The sequence below is a fragment of the Clinocottus analis genome, unplaced genomic scaffold (assembly GCF_023055335.1).
Source record: "Clinocottus analis isolate CAN_PGR_092001 unplaced genomic scaffold, fCliAna1.0.p SCAF_11, whole genome shotgun sequence".
In the NCBI taxonomy this organism is placed as follows: domain Eukaryota; kingdom Metazoa; phylum Chordata; class Actinopteri; order Perciformes; family Cottidae; genus Clinocottus; species Clinocottus analis.
The window spans coordinates 20558526-20579268 of NW_027175832.1; the positions used below are offsets into that span (position 1 = coordinate 20558526).

The 20743-nt window shown below is 48.4% G+C and overlaps 2 protein-coding genes and 3 non-coding genes across 5 annotated transcripts in view; 4 read left to right on the forward strand and 1 right to left on the reverse strand.

The window, feature by feature from the left end:
* Nucleotides 1–77: 77 nt before the first annotated feature.
* LOC137802956 (double-stranded RNA-specific editase B2-like) lies at nucleotides 78–18972 on the reverse strand. The gene is made up of 13 exons (XM_068601179.1): nucleotides 18910–18972; nucleotides 12868–13024; nucleotides 7070–7144; nucleotides 6543–6974; nucleotides 6055–6473; nucleotides 4168–4297; nucleotides 3737–3905; nucleotides 3054–3271; nucleotides 2093–2246; nucleotides 1542–1723; nucleotides 1278–1459; nucleotides 727–846; nucleotides 78–83 (listed from the first exon to the last, which is right to left on the reverse strand). Exons 1-13 carry the CDS (start codon nucleotides 18970–18972, stop codon nucleotides 78–80), a joined length of 2307 nt encoding a protein of 768 aa, XP_068457280.1.
* Nucleotides 9617–9698, forward strand: trnas-cga (transfer RNA serine (anticodon CGA)). The gene has a single exon. It is a non-coding gene; the product is annotated as a tRNA-Ser (tRNA).
* trnas-uga (transfer RNA serine (anticodon UGA)) lies at nucleotides 9945–10026 on the forward strand. The gene has a single exon. It is a non-coding gene; the product is annotated as a tRNA-Ser (tRNA).
* trnas-uga (transfer RNA serine (anticodon UGA)) lies at nucleotides 10306–10387 on the forward strand. Its single transcript has one exon. It is a non-coding gene; the product is annotated as a tRNA-Ser (tRNA).
* The window catches only part of slco5a1a (solute carrier organic anion transporter family member 5A1a), a 14314-nt gene continuing 11397 nt past the window's right edge, over nucleotides 17827–20743 (forward strand). Inside the window, exons 1-2 of the mRNA XM_068571090.1 lie at nucleotides 17827–17860; nucleotides 18951–20372. Of these exons, the coding sequence (XP_068427191.1) occupies nucleotides 19418–20372 (955 nt within the window). The 5' untranslated portion in view covers nucleotides 17827–17860; nucleotides 18951–19417. The remainder of the gene's footprint in view (nucleotides 17861–18950; nucleotides 20373–20743) is intronic.

Below are 20743 nucleotides of genomic sequence, written 5' to 3' on the forward strand. Positions count from 1 at the left end.
TACACGTTTAATAAAACAAAAATCATAAGCACAAGATAAATTAGGTAAATGGTTCCAGCTGGATTATCTTTGGGTATCTAACGCTGTCCACACGGGGGCAGCAAACAGTCACGTTTAACACAACAAATCAGAAGGGTCCAAGAGAATTTGGTTGCAAATTTTTAGCAGTTTTGTCCCCCAAAAAATTGTATTTCATTAATACTAGCTATAGAAGTTCCAGATATCAGATGATAATAAGTATTACGGTCTATATAATATGCTTTACACATTTACTTGTGCAGCTATGTTGCTATTTCTTTGCAAGTTAACAATAAGCGTTTTGTTGAATTTGACTCAAACACTGTTAAACTTGCATGACATGTCTTCAATATGAAAGTAGTTTCAGCATCACGGTGGCCAGACGAGCTGGTCTGAAGTTAGCAGCTTTGAGGCAACTGAAGCTAACGTTACACACCGACAAATCTACTCTAACGTTTGTCTAAATTTGATTTTCTTTTCTGAAATGCTTCACTTGTCCCTCCAATCAGCTCATCATTTCTCATGGGAGATGAATAAAGGGTGAAATGACCAACTTTCTTCTCAATCTAGCATCACATCCTCTGTACCTCGTCCACGCACTCGCAAACAAAAACAAAAACTCTTCGCATCTTCATAATCACTCTTTTTCAACAAACATGTTATTCATACATTGACGTTGAAGTGACCCAATTCTGCTGGTTTCCTGACCCACGTTCCCAGCCCTGCGCCCTGCAGAGCGCTGGTGAACTGCAGCATGGCCCGTTGGTAGCGTCCGGCGGCCATCTTGGATCCGGAATATGTCCCCGGTGTTGCTCCTGCGCCGTTCAACTGAGAAGGTAGAAGACAGAAACATGAGTCACTGTCACAGCTCGACTTGGCCAATGCCTAAAAATAACATCGATCAATCATGTGTCGTACTTCTCAGCCTCCTCAAAATGACACCTGTCCCATGAAAATCGCCATTTTACACGGCAGACATTTTGACTTGCCAATGCGCGAAAAGCAAAGGCGTAACTAATCACATTCGGTGTCCCTGTAGACCTCGCCGGTGACCCGGAGCTGCTGCATCTAAATGGTCAATGATGTTATTGGTCACACCCGAGTTTCACAAATCAAAGTATCGGCAAGGAGAAAGGTCTATTCAGCCTCTAAGTCCACCTCCTCCTCTGTTTCATCACTTCATTTCTTCATCACTGTGTTTTGCTGCGTTGCTTCTTGTTTCTTGGCCTCGTGACGAGGTTTCGGCGCCTCTGGCTCACCTGCTGCTGCAGCTTTTGCCATCGGGCGAACATGGAGCGCCTGCAGAGCCGCGACGGCGTCCCCGAGTCCTTCCTCCTCCCCGTGGAGGTGCTGACCTCCTCCAGGCCGCCGTCGCCCCGGCTCCAGTTCACGCTGACGCTCGGCGCCTTGCCGGCCGGCCGAACCTCGCCGCCGCTCAGACCTGAGAGAAGACCGCGTCGTGAGAAGAGGGCGGGGATATTTTTCATCGTTCGTGTCCTGGGGTCAAATCATTTTTGACCTACAGCCGAGCAGCAGCTGCTGCCGTCGGTACGGGAAGGGCAGGCGCCTGACGGGCGCCAGGCGGCGTGCCACGGCCCGGCCCAGGTGACCCGTGTGGCTGAGCGTCCCCACCGTCAGGCTGTGCAGGTAAACCGGCTCCACCAGGTGAGACAGGAGAGCGCCCTGGAGGCCCACGACGCTCCACCTGTCGAGACAAACCATCAAAAATACTTTAGAAGCGCTTTCACTGATGGCACTTTGTAGTTTGGCTTTCTTGAAGAAGTTTCTACTTTCTTGATTCTTGTTGTTTGGGTAAAAGTGTCGGCTAGTTGACGATATTACAAGATAAACAGGATATCTTCTGTAATCAAATGATTAAATAAACCCAGCTCTGAATGCGCTGTGAACAAACACTTAAGATATATGTAGGAATGAAAGAGTATGAAAGAGTTTTTTAGAGAAAAAATAATAAATGCACATTTTATTAAACTATCACCTGAAATGCCTCCAAAACTCAACCCATCCTACGTCATTAAATATCAGAACACACCTCCAGGGCTGATTATAAACTCACTTTGCCAGCTTGTCAGTGCAGGACATGGTGACGAGAGGTTTGCCCGGCGACACACCGCCCCGGTTCTGATTGGCTCTCCGCGGCGTGACGGGCAGCGTCCCCTCGCCGCCGTCCACCTTCACCCGGAGGTGGCAGTGGAACCTCCTGCTGGGATCTGAACAGAGAGAGAAGGTGACTCATAATGTTTTCTATCGATGACAACGTTGGACGCTTTGATCCAGATAATTAACGGATAGATTACGTCAACAGTCACGGCATGCATTCATGTTCCCCAGAGGATGAATGACTGACTTTTGGCCCCCAGCACCACAGCTTTCACTTCTGCCGTTGCTGAGTGAAATATCTGCACAACCATTGCATGTATTGGAATGAAATTTGGTGCAGTTCTCGATGGCCTTCACACGATTAATTGTGCAAAATTTGGTGACCATCCGACTCTTCGTCGTAGCGCCACCATCAGGTCAGAATATCATTGTGTCTGATACTTTGATCATGCTGACATACCTGCACCGCCTCACAGAGCTCTTTTTGTTTTATTTAGTCACTTTCACTCATCTATTACCACTACTAATATTTGATAATTACACATAATTGTCCACAATAACCCCGCCCACATGAATTTAAGACAGATCAAAATGCTTTTACAAAGATTCTGATGGAAACATAGACGCCTACTTATGTTGACGTAGATGACATTTTATTCAGTCATTCAACGAAGACGATGCTGCTTAATGAAGCCAGAAGTTTATGACTTTTAATAAATTAAAAGGTGGTTTGTGCAGAATAAAAATGGCTGCAGAACAAATACATTACTAAAGGGAGCAAAGTGTGTCGACAGCAACGTACGAATGGACTGTCCGTCGTACAAAAAACGCAAAGCTGCAACGCTTTAAAAGCAGAAATGTTAGATTTCGTCAACACAACGTTGTGAGTCGGTGTCGTCTGAACGTGTTGCTCTCACATGCAGCCGTGGTCTCGTAGGGGCAGTTGAGTCGAGCGTCTCCACACGGCGACGAGCTGACGTACATGTGGAAGAGGACGCCGTCTTGCAGGCGGAAACCGCCGCCAACGCCAACGCCAACGCCAACGCCAGCGCCAACGCCAACGCCAGCGCCAACGCCAACGCCAGCGCCTTTATTTGGTACAAAGATGGATTGATCCTCACCGTCTGCTGACTCACTTAGGAGAGAAGAAACAGGAAGTCCAACATGAGACAGAGAAGAAAGAAACAAGAACAACTTCTGACAAAAATCTGACTGCAACGTAGATGAAACTATTGATCCCTGTGGTGAAAATGCATCTTTTCAATTGTTAATTAGTCATCACTTGTCAGTTTGAAACCATTGGGACCCCCAAAAAACCATCTTATACAACGAGTTCAATAGCTCGAAGCTCTAAACATCAGAAGTAACTGTGACCTGACTTGTGCCAATAGTCAATATTCAGAGACTCCAGATGTAAATTAGCTCATTGCTAATTCTGGCTAATTCCAAAACAAACAAGGAAGGAAGTTAGAAATTCAGGATTTGTGGACAATAAGAGAAAAACTGAATTACGTCAGCCTTGTGCTTCAACTTTAAGCTCTTTAAAAAACAACAACATTCAAGTTCCCAACAAGACAATAAGGAGCGGCTTGTTGGGTACCAGAGCAGCAGCTCCAGCTGGGCGTACAGGAATCGAACCAGCGCCCTCCGGCTGAGGACTTCGGCGTGGCAGTCGCTGAGCGCAGCGCCGCGGTCGCCGGCGATGTCCGAGTCCAGACTCTTGGTGCCCGTGGCCAGAGACACGACCTGCGCCGACCCGAGCTCCAGCCCTGGAGCAAACGAAGAGGTTGAGAAAAGATTTTATTTAAATCGGCTCAGATTTCTGGAGACGTGACGAGACGTTCGGTGAGATTCAAACGAGACGCCGAGATGGGAAGTGTCCAACGCCTCGCCAAAGATCCTCGGGACGAGGAAGAGGATGACCTCTCTGGGTGATTTGAGGCTGCTGGTTTATTTGACTGAAGATTAAATACCTTTTGACTGGTTTTGACTTTCTATACAATTGTCTGTCTGTGCGTCTCCACCACTCACCTCTGGTCATCACGACCGCTGCCAGGACTTTGTGACGGGAGGAAGAAGAGGAAGAGGAGGAAGAGGAGCAGCCGTCCGTCAGCTCGGAGTATTTCTCTCCGACCAGGTGGAAGATCGACTCGGCGAAGAACTGCAGAAGAAGAAACGTTGATCACAGAGTTCCTCAGGCTGGAGGGTCCTCTTTCTTTATCGCTCTGGATTCTTACTGATCTTATCACGAGATGTACTCATTACTATTCTGACTGGATTAATCTCAATCTGAAACAAGACTCTTTTGCACCGGCTATCGTTCTCTGTCATCTATATTGTCCGTCGGTGGATGTCAACAGGAAGTATCATTTATTTAGTTGCCTTAAACGACTGTTTGTCTGTATAGAGTTTAAAGTCTTCATGTGATTAACGATCATTAACTATTATTGTACTTTAAATATTTCAACCGGTCTTTGGAGAGCCGGCGTTTCTTGGTGGCGAGACTCTCTGACTCCACGTTGCTGTGGACTGACGGCGGCACAAGGTCGTGTGTAATGAGTGTGTTAAACAATTATCTGTGGGATTATTATGCTCTTCACACCGGCTTCCCGCTCCACCTCCATCTCTTCGGTCGGCTGCCGCTCCTCCTCCATCGCTAATGTGCCGTAAAGACGCTCGTTAGCGCGTCACGCCGCCCGGCGGCCCGTTCGTACTGGAGAGGTTTGGTCGTGTCGGCGGACACGAGAGGCCAAATCACCTTTTTGTTCCCATTCAGAGCGTCGACATGTTTGTTTTCTCTCCATCGTAACCCCTCCAGGGTTCAATAAAGACTCCGCGTGTTTGGCATAACGGTTCTGCATTAGCCGCTTCTCGCGTTCATGAAGCGCGACAGACGAAAGACGAAAGACGTGGCGCGACTCTTCTCCGAGGCGCAGCGACGTAATGGAGTTGTTTGGATGCTGCGGACGACGCTCACAAGACGCCATCCGGCTCCCTGGCCTCAGGACACGAGGCTGGATGATGCGTTGATGGGTTCAGACCCGTTTACCCACGACGTTCTGAGGACCGGCCCGAAGCGCCAGAGACGAGGAGGGAACTCAGTGAAGGAACTCTGTCTTTACAAACCAAGAGCATTTCCTGATGTGCCAGCTGTGTGTCCTCCTACTGCTGAGCAGACGTTTGTCTTCAAATACTTTAGTACGTTTGAAAGGTGACAACACTGTGGAGGTGTCAACGACTAACCGCACTGGTTTTATGGAATATGACATCAGCAGTTTACCAGCTGCTGACCTATGAAGACCTTTAATGTCCTCTTTCACCTCCTCTTCACCTCAGTATGATGGCAGGTTGAGGATCAATGTCCCAAAAGGTAATCTATTAGTTTCTGGGACTTGAACACAAATTGCCTGTTGTTGTTATTTTTGTGTTGCTCAGGACGAAAACAGTGACAATGAAAAAGGATGACAACAAACTGGCCTTTGTTCAACACAGTTTGTTTCTCGTTGTGGTTGTGTTGCCTCAACTTATCGTTATTTAGTTGTCGTAACCTGACAGGTTTTGTTGCCTAAATCTGACGTTTTTTTGTTGCCAAAACCTAACTTTAGTTTTTTAACGTAACCAACAAATAAAAATCGTAATTAAAAAGCAACACAAAGAATCAGGACATGAAACCATTAACTTGCATTTCGGGATTATTGTATTTTAGGAGGATAATGAGCTCGGGGAACACAGGAGCCTTTACAATCACGGCCACAGCATCTTTCCAGTATCCACACCGCACATGGAGGTGTTTTCATCTGCAGCTGAGCGACTTTTTCTGACAAGAGAGAATCCATAAAGGAGCAATATATGTACACATAGCTATCGGCTGTCAATCAAAAAGCCATCTCTGAATGGAGGAGGCAGAAGAAGACTGACCTGAGGCAGCTGATGCTGGAGGCCGGTGACCTTCCTCTCCCTCAGACTCAGGCTGTAAACCGCCTGCAGGGCGGCGCCGGCCGCCTGGGCCTTGGCCGACCTCTTACTGGGCCCGCACCCCTCAAACACCCTCCCCTCCACCCGGACCACCATGACGAAGCTCCTCGCGGGCCGGCCGTGCACCCGCTCCGTCAGGCAGGTGTACCTGAGTCCCGGACGCAGCTCGTCCAGCAGCGCCACCGGGCCGAGCGGCTCCAGAAGCCTCTTCGGGCCACAAGAGGAGAAGTCCAGCCGGACGAGCCGCCGGTGGTTGTAGACGCTGGAAAACATCTCCTTCCTCCCCGCGGTGCAGTGAAGGAGGTCGCAGCTTTTACGCAGCTCAAACTCTCCGAGGAGAGAGTCCGATGTGAAGTCCGATGTGAAGTCCGATGTGAAGTCCGATGTGAAGTCCGATGTGAAGTCCGATGTGAAGTCCGCGGCGGCGGCGCGGCTCCCCGTCGCGGCGCGCGCCTGCGACGCGTCCGGGAACTGGACGAAGGAGCGCAGCGCCAGCTCCGCCACCCTCATCTTGGCCCTCTTCTTCGTCGGCCCTCGGCCCTCGAAGCGGAAGCCGTTGACCTCGACGCCGGCGGAGAACACCGGGGCGTGCGGCGGGCCGGTCCTCGGCAGGACCTCGTAGCGCAGCCCGGGCCGCAGCTCGTTCAGCCGCACCAGCGCGTTCTTCCGGGCCGCCGCGGCCCAGCAGGCGCGTCCGCAGGCCGGCCGGCTCCGGCAGGGCAGCCGGTCTTTTCCCTCCGCAGGCGGCCGCTTCCTTTTCAGGGAAGTCGTGCAAAACGCAGACGGGTGGTACTTCCGGAGCCGGTCTCCATCCAGCTGGCTGCCATCATCCCGGTTCTCCTTCACCTCCAGACTGCTCGTACCTGTCGGCGGATCAAAACCAAGACACAACTGACCTTCTTGAACAGGGCGCGCTGCTACTTGACCTCTCTCTCTTACAAAGAGGAACAACATTTACTTGAGTTGTCTGCGTCCTCAGCTGAAGACGCTCCAGCGTCCCAGAGGCTCACGGGACCGATCGACAACACTCCTTCTGAAAAACAGCAACAACAACATGAAACCATGTGACGCAGAGAGATGCAGTGTTTCACTAATGTTTACTGACATGTTTATACATAATAAAAGCTCATCTCCACATGTGTGTCTTTGTGAAATGATCCCAGGTACAGTGGAGGTTCTCAACCTTTTCCCTGCGTCGCTCCACATTCAGACCCAGGTGGTCGGAGGTGACGGCGCAGTGTGAGGCCAGAAGCGTCTCCACTTCAACACAAGTGAAAACAGACCAAAAGGAGCCAGCTGGCATCATTACAACGTGTCTTTGTGGACACAATCTGGAGCATTTATTCATTTTATTTTCACATAAAGTCGTAAAAATCTATTAATCGACTTCTGATGAGTCTCACTGAAACTGTAAAAACACACCACTGATATTGCTTTTGATTGAAATGAACATGTGTTAATAAGTTGTCCTTGTGAAACAGTCACTGTGAGAAGCTCTTCTGGTCGTTTTACTGCCGTTTAGCTCATTTTTCTATCATTTTGTTTATGTTGATCCTGAAGGCGACGCGTCAGCGCGTCATCACATAATGAAGAGAGAGACAGCGTGAACCTCCCACCTCGCTGCGACGTCTCTTCCTTCTTCCCTCTTTCCTCTTCCCTCTTTCCTCTTTCCTCTTCCCTCTTTCCTCTTCCCTCTTCCCTCTTTCCTCTTCCCTCTTCCATCTTCCCTCTTTCCTCTTCCTTCTTCCCTCTTCCCTCTTTTCCTCTTCCCTCTTCCCTCTTTCCTCTTCCCTCTTCCCTCTTCCCTCTTTCCTCTTCCCTCTTCCATCTTCCCTCTTTCCTCTTCCTTCTTCCCTCTTCCCTCTTTTCCTCTTCCCTCTTTCCTCTTCCCTCTTTCCTCTTCCTTCTTCCCTCTTCCCTCTTTTCCTCTTCCCTCTTCCCTCTTTTCCTCTTTCCCTCTCCCCTCTTCCCTCTTCCCTCTTTCCTCTTTCCTCTTCCTTCTTCCCTCTTCCCTCTTTTCCTCTTCCCTCTTCCCTCTTTCCTCTTCCCTCTTCCCTCTTTTCCTCTTTTCCTCTTTTCCTCTTTTCCTCTTCCCTCTTCCCTCTTCCCTCTTTTCCTCTTCCCTCTTCCCTCTTTTCCTCTTTTCCTCTTTTCCTCTTTTCCTCTTCCCTCTTCCCTCTTTCCTCTTCCCTCTTCCTTCTTCCCTCTTCCTTCTTCCCTCTTCCCTCTTCCTTCTTCCCTCTTCCCTCTTCCTCCTCCCCTCTTCCCTCTTCCCTCTTCCTCCTCCCCTCTTCCCTCTTCCTCCTCCCCTCTTCCCTCTTCCCTCTTCCTCCTCCCCTCTTCCTTCTTCCCTCCTCCCCTCTTCCCTCTTCCCTCTTCCTCCTCCCCTCTTCCTTCTTCCCTCCTCCCCTCTTCCTTCTTCCCTCTTCCTCCTCCCCTCTTCCCTCTTCCTTTATGAGTATTCTAGTAAGGAGTGACAGTAGTTTAGTGGTGTGATGTAACACCAGAACACTAGACGTTGTGTTTTTTTCTTGCGTTAATGAACGGTGTATAAATAAAGTATAAATTCATGCTCTGCTCTCAGCGTTGGCCCCGGGCCTCACCGGGCGTGTCAGGGGGATCTCGGGGCTCGGCCTGACTTCACCGGGCCGGCGCTCGGCAGCCGGTCCGGCGCCCTGCAGAACCCCCTCGGCGTCGGCGGGATCCTCCGCTGATTGCTTCGGTTTGCAGAGCTTCATCTTCACCATCGTGTTCATCAAACCTCACAAGCAACGTTTCTCCATCCAGCCGCTAATGAACCTTTTTAATAGAATAATGAAATTAGGCATGGCAAGCCAGAAGCACCCGCACGCTGCCCGGTGTGTGTGTGTGTGTGTGTGTGTGTGTGTGTGTGTGTGTGTGTGTGTGTGTGTGTGGTTTGACAGCTGTGGATAATCTCATTTGCTAAGCGTAATTAATGGCTAGCAGTTCCATTTACTCGTAATGTGGACCGTCTTTCCTCAAGGGCAAAGAAATCAGGAAACTTTTTGAAATGTTCTCGACCGACGGCTTCGCTGTGAGGAAACTGTCACAGCAGATGTTTGGTTCATTATTTTCCTCTTTAATTAGATTTCCTGAACCCTTTCTCTTTACATCGTTTACTCTCTGGGTGGTTAGATGAGAAGACGTCGCCATCAAAAGTGTTTTATCTTGAGGAATCTAAGTGGATTAGCAGGTAAAGACTCGATGTGGTCCACCTTTATACTTCTAAGTAGATATCAGAGCAGATATGGAGACCTTCACCGTGAGAATGCATTGGACCAGATATTCACTGGGTCTTTCCACACGTGTTTGAATCTTGCTCACATGACAATAGCTGCTCTGTCAGTTGTGTGTGTGTCACTGTGTGTGTCACTGCGTAGGAACGAGTGGTTACAACAGCACCAAGCATGGAGCGTCCTCCAACGACGAAGACACAGTTTGTGTTGACTCGTCTGGACGACAGTGGAAACAGAAGCTACCAGCAGCTGTGATGGCTGAGTGGTTAAGGTGTTGGACTCGAAACCCAGTGGGGTTTCCCCTCATAGGTTCAAACCCTACTCACAGCGTGTCAGGTTCATCTATCAGGTTGTCTTCCTTTATACTTAGACATCAGATGAAGTACGGAGACCTTCATCATTAAAAGCATTGGACCAGGTATTCGTTGGGTCTTCTCGTGCATTCAAACACTAAAGCTTTGATGCAATGAGCCGGATTATCTGTGTTTACAACCTGTCTTACCTACTCAATCATACTTAAAACTACAACCATGGCCTTCAAGTTTGTGTTGACTTTGGCACAGACTCATCTGAGCAGTTGTGATGGCCGAGTGGTTAAGGTGCTGGACTTGAAACCCAGTGTGGTTTCCCCTCGTAGGTTCAAACCCTACTCACAGCGCAGCAGGTGAAGACTCAATGTGTCAACTTTATACTTTAACTTATCAGACGCGAGTATGGAGACCTTCATCATTAAAAGCATTGGACCAGGTATTCGTTGTCTTCCTACAGATGTTTGAATCTTGCTCACAATAATATGAAGACTTAAGCTTTGACGCAATGAGCCAAGTTATCTGTGTTTTACTTACTCAATTACACTTAAAGCTCCAACTACGACCTTTAAGTTTGTGTTGACTTTGGCGGCCCCTGTGGACGACTGTGGTACTGACATGGATCAGCAGCTGTGATGGCCGAGTGGTTAAGGCGCTGGACTTGAAACCCAGTGGGGTTTCCCCTCGTAGGTTCAAACCCTACTCACAGCGCAGCAGGTGGAGACTCAACATGTTCAACTTTATACTTTAACTGATGCAAATCTGGAGACTCCATCATAAAAACAGATCTTCACTCTGTCTTCACTTGCAAGGTTAAGATCCTTTTCATTTAGATAGTTCAAGCAGCACTTTTCATGGTGGCCACTGAGGTTCTTCCAGGTCGTTTCACTCAGTGAGGAACCTTCCTGAAGGTGTTGCACTCAAAGCCGAGGCCGTAAAAGATCAGTAGATCTACTAAAACACACAGAAATCTACTCCAACGTCCTTCAATGACTTCTCAGCTCGCTACTGGTGATGTTCTCTTCTCTCATCTGTCAAATAAAGCTGGAAAATCCCAAAATAATCTCGCTCCACATCATTGTCTCTCCTGCACAGTGAGAACAGACGACAAAGCCTCTGTTTTTTTGGATGTCTAACTCTTAATGTAGTTCAGTGCAGCAACTCCATCAAATCCCAGAGAAGCGGCTGAAGCTTAACGTCTGCTTTCAAATCAACTGATGATCGTTATTTGGGAAATGAGTGATGACATTATTGCATGGAGACATATGGCAATGTGCAATGAAATTGCAATGAGAGATAATAACAGTGGCAGCAGTAATCTGAGGCAGGCTGTTGGTGCTTTCAGCCGCCTGCCGCTTCGCTGCCGCTTCGCCTCTTTCAGCGCTTCATTCGTCTCTGACTGGGATGGTTTGCGTCATTGTTGTAGTTTTCTTTTAAACTTTAATCATGAAACCAAAATGTAAGAAAACTCTTTTAAAACTGTATATAGTTTGTTGCCGCTGCTAGCGGAGCAACACAGCACGTTGCTGCTGCTAGCGGAGCAACGCAGCACGTTGCTGCTGCTAGCGGAGCAACGCAGCACGTTGCTGCTGCTAGCGGAGCCAGAAGAGAGAAGAGACATCCCAGAATGCATCAGTGGAATTGCAGCTCTCTCATGCAGAGACAACCAGCACAGACTGACAGCAGCTGTTTGTTGGTTGCAGCAACTTAATCCTCACTGAAAGCAACACAATCAAATGTTTTCCTCTGTCTGGATTTTGCAGCCAACAAATGACGGTTTGTTCATTTTAGTCTGAAAGCAGCAGAAGGGATTTTACAGCCAAATGGTGATTAGTTTGTGGTGAAAAGCTGCAATAACTCCTCCTGTCGTCCTGCTGCAGACCTCATTCAACAGTCTGGAGACTTTGTGCAGCAAACAGGAAGAAGTTTAATTTCCTGCCACAAAGAACGTTTCAATGACGTCACTGTTTGAAAGAGTTTCCTCAGAAAAACATGAATGTTTTGTTTTCTTTGACTTCAATGCTTCACGTTGCGTCTCGCCTCACGGGTTCCTTTGTTACGCAAAGGTCAGGACCTGGTTAGCCTAGCTTAGCATAAAGGCTCGAACTTTTTGTAAATAAAACTTTTTTTTTCTTGTGATTTGTTAAGCGTAGCCAATAATACGAAACACAAAAACAAAACAAACAAAAACAATACTAATATATTTTTTTTTAAATTAAATTAAAAAAAAATAATTCAACATTTTTTTAAAATTAATTAAAAATAAATAAGAAGAAATATACAATAAATAAATTAAATAAATTAAAAAATGACTTACAGAAAATACAAAAATGCACTAAAAAGATTCTTGAAAAATACTAAAATAATACAAAAAAGAAAAGAAAGTGCAGAATGTAAATGTTTCCTCACTAAATATCTACTAAATATATATTTTCATCCTCTGAACTCGACCGGCTTCACGTTTGTACGACTCGACTCAGAACTTTAAACCCGTCTGAAGACGAACGCTGGAGTTTGAGAAAAGACGCGCGGCCGTCTGTCGGGACAGCTGGCGCTAAGCGCTAGCAGCAGGCGCTAGCAGCAGCTAGCGGACGCTCGCGGCGGAGCATTAGCTAAGTGCTTTCTGGCCCCAACAATTGTGGGATTTGACTTATGATTTTTTCCAAAGAGGCCACAGTTTCCACTCAAAAAAAGCGGCGGCCGGCGGCGGCGCGCTAATGGAACGAGCTTTACAGCACTTTGAATAACAAAAGCAGCGCGCGGTAATCTGAGGATTAGCATGCGGAGAACAACGAGGCCGTAATCCTAAAACGCTGACCTGTTGCCTAGACGACTGTAATTATGATTACCAGACACACACACACACACACACACACACACACACACACACACACACACACACACACACACACACACACACACACACACACACACACACACACTATGTGTGAAGTCGTCTCTGAACATCAGAACTCTGTTGCTTCTGATCCATAATTTTAATATCTATGAAGTACTTTACTTCAGTATGATTATGAGGTATTTGTACATCACTTGATCATCATCATCATTGAGAATTTAATTAAAACATGATAATAATAATAATAACAATAATAATAATAATAATAATAATAATAATAATAACTTCATGAATATTAAGCATCATATCGGCACAACCTGAACTTCGTACTGACCTTTGCCTTTACTCCTCCTCCTCCTCTTCCTCTTGGACGCTCCCTTCACGTCTGACCGCTCCATGTTGCTGCTGCGCGTCCCAGCATGCACTGCTGCCTCCAGTAGAGTCCTGCTGCCTCTAAGAGAGTCCTGCTGCCTCCAGGAGAGTCCTGCTGCCTCCAGGAGAGTCCTGCTGCCTCTAAGAGAGTCCTGCTGCCTCCAGCAGAGTCCTGCTGCCTCCAGGAGAGTCCTGCTGCCTCTAAGAGAGTCCTGCTGCCTCCAGGAGAGTCCTGCTGCCTCTAAGAGAGTCCTGCTGCCTCTAAGAGAGTCCTGCTGCCTCTAAGAGAGTCCTGCTGCCTCTAAGAGAGTCCTGCTGCCTCTAAGAGAGTCCTGCTGCCTCCAGGAGAGTCCTGCTGCCTCTAAGAGAGTCCTGCTGCCTCTAAGAGAGTCCTGCTGCCTCCAGCAGAGTCCTGCTGCCTCCAGGAGAGTCCTGCTGCCTCTAAGAGAGTCCTGCTGCCTCCAGGAGAGTCCTGCTGCCTCTAAGAGAGTCCTGATGCCTCCAGGAGAGTCCTGCTGCCTCCAGCAGAGTCCTGCTGCCTCCAGGAGAGTCCTGCTGCCTCTAAGAGAGTCCTGCTGCCTCTAAGAGAGTCCTGCTGCCTCCAGCAGAGTCCTGCTGCCTCCAGGAGAGTCCTGCTGCCTCTAAGAGAGTCCTGCTGCCTCCAGGAGAGTCCTGCTGCCTCTAAGAGAGTCCTGATGCCTCCAGGAGAGTCCTGCTGCCTCCAGGAGAGTCCTGCTGCCTCTAAGAGAGTCCTGCTGCCTCCAGGAGAGTCCTGCTGCCTCCAGCAGAGTCCTGCTGCCTCCAGGAGAGTCCTGCTGCCTCCAGGAGAGTCCTGCTGCCTCTAAGAGAGTCCTGCTGCCTCCAGAAGAGTCCTGCTGCCTCTAAGAGAGTCCTGCTGCCTCCAGGAGAGTCCTGCTGCCTCCAGCAGAGTCCTGCTGCCTCCAGGAGAGTCCTGCTGCCTCTAAGAGAGTCCTGCTGCCTCCAGAAGAGTCCTGCTGCCTCTAAGAGAGTCCTGCTGCCTCCAGTAGAGTCCTGCTGCCTCCAGCAGAGTCCTGCTGCCTCCAGGAGAGTCCTGCTGCCTCCAGGAGAGTCCTGCTGCCTCCAGGAGAGTCCTGCTGCCTCTAAGAGAGTCCTGCTGCCTCCAGAAGAGTCCTGCTGCCTCCAGTAGAGTCCTGCTGCCTCCAGAAGAGTCCTGCTGCCTCTAAGAGAGTCCTGCTGCCTCTAAGAGAGTCCTGCTGCCTCCAGTAGAGTCCTGCTGCCTCCAGTAGAGTCCTGCTGCCTCTAAGAGAGTCCTGCTGCCTCCAGAAGAGTCCTGCTGCCTCTAAGAGAGTCCTGCTGCCTCCAGTAGAGTCCTGCTGCCTCCAGTAGAGTCCTGCTGCCTCTAAGAGAGTCCTGCTGCCTCCAGTAGAGTCCTGCTGCCTCCAGGAGAGTCCTGCTGCCTCTAAGAGAGTCCTGCTGCCTCTTAGAGAGTCCTGCTGCCTCCAGTAGAGTCCTGCTGCCTCCAGGAGAGTCCTGCTGCCTCTAAGAGAGTCCTGCTGCCTCCAGTAGAGTCCTGCTGCCTCCAGTAGAGTCCTGCTGCCTCTAAGAGAGTCCTGCTGCCTCCAGTAGAGTCCTGCTGCCTCCAGGAGAGTCCTGCTGCCTCTAAGAGAGTCCTGCTGCCTCTAAGAGAGTCCTGATGCCTCTAAGAGAGTCCTGCTGCCTCCAGTAGAGTCCTGCTGCCTCCAGTAGAGTCCTGCTGCCTCCAGTAGAGTCCTGCTGCCTCCAGTAGAGTCCTGCTGCCTCCAGCAGTCTGTCCTCTCTCTTCTTCTCCTTCCTGTCTGAAGCAAAGTGTTCAGGAGAGAGAGCAGCTCCACAGTGACTCCCCCCCCCCCCTCCCCCCTCCTCCCCCCCAGCTGTCCACACTGTGACATCACAGGAAGCTCAGCTGTGTTGCAGCATCACTGAGATGTTTAAACGCGTCTGTTTCACAGGAAATATCTGAATATTCAGATACTTCAGTAAAATGTCTAATAAAAATACTCATTGAAAATACTACTCAGTTAAAAGTATCAGGAACACGTACTTGAAGTATCAAAAGTACTCAAAGCAGAGATACATGTACTGTGTACAACGTTTAAAATACTTCAACACAAACTGAACTAAAACTCAATCTGTTCTGTCAATAAACTGATTAATAATCAAACTGTTTGATTATTAATCAGTTTTATTTCTTCTTGTAGTGAAAACATCTTAAAGTATCTGAAGATGTTCAGAGAACAATGAGTTCCTCTGAGGAGTAGAAAATACACGAAAAGTAAAGTAAATATACGTCAAACGCCTCCTGAAGTACACACATCTTCACTGAGTTATGATATCTGTTGTACTTCATGAATACTGCCATCGTTTGTGTTTCATTATGTACTTTACACACTTTTATTCTGCTTCAAAGCCTGAACGTCGTCATGAAGAAGCTGAAGTTTCAGTCAACAAACACATGAACAGTTTTGTGTTGTATGTTGTGCTTTATGAGCAGAGATTAAATTAGATTAAAACATTTTAAACCCAAAGACGCTCCCAGAAGCAGCAGACATGTCCAGATGAATCTTTCTAATGTAAATATTAAATGATGTGAATATCAGATTAATAAGCGCTTCCTTCAGTGGACACCTGGAGAGGTGAGATATGGATCATATCCATCAGCTGATATTGATGAGAACGATCAATAAAAACAAACCGCCGTTCAGCATCACTTTGCATAATCTGGCTCCACGTCTCATCTCACAGTTTAATCCCCGTCACTCTTCTTCCTCACGATGAAGATCACAATCTGTATTGTCTCTACATCACGTTTCCATGACTCCCAGAGGATTATGGGATGCTGCTTCCTCTTTTGTTTCTTATCGGCTGTCGGCAGGAAACCTGAGCGCAGCGGAGTGGAGAGGAGGAAGAGGAGGAAGAGGAGGGAGAGGAGGGAGAGGAGGGAGAGGAGGGAGAGGAAGGAGAGGAGGGAGAGGAAGGAGAGGAAAGAGAGGAGGGAGAGGAGGGAGAGGAAGGAGAGGAGGGAGAGGAGGGAGAGGAGGGAGAGGAAGGAGAGGAGGGAGATGAAGGAGAGGAAGGAGAGGAAGGAGAAGAGGGAGAGGAAGGAGAGGAGGGAGAGGAAGGAGATGAAGGAGAGGAGGGAGAGGAGGGAGAGGAGGGAGAGGAGGGAGAGGAGGGAGAGGAGGGAGAACACAGAACTTCACTGAGTAGATTTCACTCATTTAAATCTGTTGCTGTCAAAGTGAATTTATATTTAACTTTGTTTAACTTTGTAGAGCATTTTAATCGATGGAGATGTTTCTTAACTTAACTTCTATACAACCAGAGGAGTCTCCATCCTCATGTATCACACAGTATTATTAGATTATTAGAAACAAGAGTTCCTTTCCTTTCCTCGCCTCCTTCCATCCTTCCTTCTATCTTCTTTCCTCTCTCCTTTTCTTATTCTACATAAAATGTCTTTCCTGCGTTAATTCCTTTACTTTCTTTCTTTCTTTCCTTCCACTTTACTTCCTCGTCTGCTTCTTTTCACCCACCTTGTCATCCTGTGTGTGTGTGTGTGTGTGTGTGTGTGTGTGTGTGTGTGTGTGTGTGTGTGTGTGTGTGTGTGTGTGTGTGTGTGTGTGTGACGCCCCCTGGTCACGCTCCAGCGTTGGGTTTCTTCCTCCGTGACATGCGGATCGTGCTGTGATGAAGTTGATTAGATTTCATGAATATCTGAAAGCAAAAACAAACTGCTGATTAAATATTTTCTGCTTCTGTTTCCTTCAGATCGTATCGATGCTCCCAGAAGAATATTAGCAGTTAATCAGGTTAATTAATATCAGTTTGAATGACATGTAGTGGAAGTTAAAGACCTTGTGCTTTTATTGTAGTTTAAAACTGCGATGATCATTAAAAAGAGGAAACACACACAAATATTTAAATTACGTAACAATAAATCACTGATGCATTAATCTGTGAAGTAAAATTATAACTAATATTATAACTAACAGTATAACTCATGTTTTCACAATTTTTTTGACTGATATATTATGATATATGATCATGATATATTACTCTATATCATCATGTATTATCATATCTTAGGATATATATTAGGATATATTATATGTTATGATATATATTATAATATATTACATGAGTACTGTGCGGTTTCCTTATTGTGTTGTATTTTTACATTTTTTTCTCATGTTTTATGTTTTGTTTAAACACTTTTATGATTTCTTCCTCACACTTTTAATAACTGTATCTGTTATTTAAGGTTATTTATTTTTAAATATGCAGCGTTTTGAGCTCCATAATCTGTATAAAATGAGCTGTTGAAATAAAGATGATTTACATGTTACAGATATAATTATTATATGATAATTTAATTATGTTCTAGGAAGGATATGGTTGCCTTTCTTTAGACAAAATATTGTTAAAATTGTGTTGAATCAGCTGAAACAAGTTGCTTTACAGGACTTGGAGCTGTAGCGCCACCAGGTGGCCGCCAGCGGTACAAGCGCTGCAGACGTCACACAGCGAGTGAAGGTATGATCAATAATATTGTCTTAATAATGTAATCTAGTACACAATATGATGAGCAGAAGCATAGGGTTAGGGTTAGGGTTAGAACTAACCCTAACCCTACATAGAAAACTCTATAAAAGCAAAATAAGGAAATACATTAAAACAAATTGAATTGTTTTGCATTTATACTTTTTATTAAATTATTATTATTTAATCGTACTCTCTTCTGCTTTTAAATGTAATGTTTTACTTTGCCAAGTTGTTAAAAGATGCTCGTCAAATAAACAAAAACAAAACGTATTACTTCTCATCCTTTTCTTTCTTTGAGTGACGCGCGTTATGCTTTTATTTTGAAGTGTTTCCGGTCTGCTCTGGCTAACTTCCTGCGCCTTGACGCAGCTCCGGGAGAAGATGTTTTTTAGGTGAGACATTTTACTGTTAATGTTTTTCGTGTCGGTTTTAACCGCCGGTTCCTCCGCGGAGCAGCCGGTGTGACCCGGACGTGGAGGTGTCGAGGCCCGTGTCGCCGCCTCGCAGTGTCCGGCTCGTGAAGCCCAGACTCGGCATTGATGGTGATGGTTTATCCATCAGGGGGGGGAGCTAACTCACCTAGCCGGCTAGCTACAGAAGCGGGCGCCCGCACGGGTTTGAGCCCAGTTCTGCCTGAATTAATTGACTTAAATGGAATACAACCCAAGCCGAATTTACCAGTAGACATCGGCGGTTAAGCAGTTTGTGTTTATGTGATGAAATGTTTTAGATGTATTGATCTACAGGGGAAACAACCACAAATCAATATATTATGAATAGGATTCGGCGACACAGTCCCCGCAGTTTTTCTCTTCTTTCTTCTAATTCATTAACGTTACTACATATTGTAATTTCCATTGGTTTTGCAACAAAACCGGTGTATATTTTTTGTTTTTTTTTGGTCTTGATTTATTTATTATAATTATTTTTTACAAATGCGCACACAATTCTGGCACCAATCGTTGTGTTTTGCGCTTTTATTTTGAAGTGCGCCCTGGTTCCGGTGTCTGCTTTCTTCTCTGCAGCTTGACGCGATTGTTTTTTTCAAAACATGGAGCAGCTGAGCACTGCGGTGTTTTCCTGAGCAGCCCGTCACCAGACTCCCTCTCCATCTCTCTCTCTCCAGCTCTCCCTCTCCATCTCTCTTTCTCTCTTTTTTCCTCGACAACTCTCAAAACAAATTTGCTTCAAAAAAAATTTCTTCCCATTTTTGTTTTGTTTTTGATGCCCATATCCAGGGATTTACACCGACATATAATCACTACATGACAGCCTCGCTGGCCCGCTGAGAGGACAGCTGGTGCGGTGATAATATACTGGGACACAGGGGGGTAAGGGGGGGGGGTGCCCTTGACTTGGGGAGAGGAGGAGGAGGAGGAGGAGGAGGAGGAGGAAGAGGAGGAGCTGGGAGGAAAATTGGGAGCATCATCATGTATTGTACCCGAGAGCAGTGCCGTTGTAACCGTGTGATCTTGTTGGCAGGAGCGTCGGCGGTGCGGCGCATGCTCTGCAAGCGTCCTGCAGAGACGAGCCACCGAGGGGGGGATGCTGAGCCTCTGCAGGGATCCCCGGACCCGGAGCTCCACGGGTCCAGCTGAGGAGGCCTGAGACTCTCTCTCTCTCTCTTTCTCTCTTCCTCTCTCTCTCTCTCCCTCCGGGTCCGACGGTGGCAGGAGGAGAAGCCTGCACGCTTCAGATAAACACGAGGCTGTCCAGCTAAGATAAGCAGAAGCCGTGTGAGTCGACTCTCCGTTCGGGTTGTTGCTTCTTCTTCTTCTCTCCGTGTGCCAGACTGTGTTTAGTGGGAGTCCATGTACGTATTAATAATACATGTCCCGGGCAGCAGCCCCTGAACTGTGAATGTGCGCTTGGAACTGGGGCAGGGTTTTTTCTTTCTGACGCCTTCAAAAAAAAAAAAAGAAAGGAAGGAAGGTTTCGACTGGAAGGCGATGGCTGACCTCGAGGAAGCGGAGTTGTCCGAGTCCCTCCGGAAGGAGGACGGCTTCTCCAGCGAGGACCCGGAGGAGACGGCCGGCGGCGACTTCAAATCCAAGAGTCTGCCCGCTCTGAGCGAGGAGGCGCCCCAGGAGGAGACGCCGCTGGCCGGCTCCTCCGCCGCCTCCATCACGGCGGAGGAGAGCGCCGAGTTCATCCGGCTCTCCGCCGAGGCCGAGGAGTCCCAGCGGGCGAGGGCCAAGGCGGGGAAGTCGGCGCTGAACGGGCCGAGCTCGTACATGGAGAACACGCAGATCCGCCGGAGCAAGAACACGGCGAGGAGGAAGCCGCCGGCGCCGCCGGGGACGGGGGTCTTCGCCTCGGGGCTGGCGAGGATACGCGCGCCCGGCCGGAGGTACCTGAGCGGCTTCGTCCGGGACTCCCGCTGCTTCCTGTTCTGCATGTGCTACCTGACCTTCATCCAGTCGCTCATGGTGTCCGGCTACCTCAGCAGCGTCATCACCACCATCGAGAAGCGGTACAGCCTGAGGAGCTCCGAGTCGGGCCTGCTCGTCAGCTGCTTCGACATCGGCAGCCTCCTGGTGGTCGTCTTCATCAGCTACTTCGGTGGGCGGGGCCAGAGGCCTCGCTGGCTGGCGGTGGGCGGCGTCTTCATCGCGGCGGGCGCTGCCCTCTTCTCCCTCCCCCACTTCATCTCGCCGCCCTACCAGATCCAGGAGGTCAACGCGTCCTTCGGCAACGAGGGCCTCTGCATGAGCGGCAACGCCAGCGGCCGCGCCGACGCCGCCTCCTGCCCCCGCGACCAGGAGGGCAACGAGCACAACCTGTACGTGGCGCTGTTCGTGATCGCGCAGATCCTGGTGGGCATGGGGTCCACGCCCATCTACACGCTGGGACCCACCTACCTGGACGACAACGTGAAGAAGGAGAACGCCTCGCTGTACCTCGGTAAGAAGGGCGAGTGATGCTTTACCGTCAAGTTTAGGTTCAATTACCGTGAAAAGTCGGCTTACAAGCCGCGAATACCTTCAGTGGGTGACGCCGCTAGCTCCCCGCTGTAGCCAGCTAGCGCCGCCGCATCTGAAGTCACTGACTGGGAAGCTAGCAGCACCAGCAGCGCTAGCTGGCTGCAGCAGGGAGCTAGCTGGCTGCAGCAGGGAGCTAGCTGGCTGCAGCAGGGAGCTAGCGGCGTCGCCCTCAGGTGTTGAGAATTGAAGCCGGTGCGGAAGTGTTACAAATACTGCAGTTCCTCTCATGTCCACTTGAGGCGCTCTCCATAGAGCTCCATGTTGACGTGCTTTGTGTATCACATCAAACAT

What these genes read in the sequence shown, in the direction of transcription:
- LOC137802956 (XM_068601179.1), bottom strand. Translation starts at nt 18,972, where the DNA reads ATGCGCCGCACCGCCGACGCTCCTGCCAACAAGATCACACGGTTACAA. An exon ending in CAGCTGGAGCTGCTGCTCTG is followed by an intron (nt 3,272 to 3,736) that starts GTACCCAACAAG and finishes TTCTCTCCTAAG; the next exon opens with TGAGTCAGCAGACGGTGAGG. An exon ending in GCAGCAGCTGCTGCTCGGCT is followed by an intron (nt 1,460 to 1,541) that starts GTAGGTCAAAAA and finishes GTCTTCTCTCAG; the next exon opens with GTCTGAGCGGCGGCGAGGTT.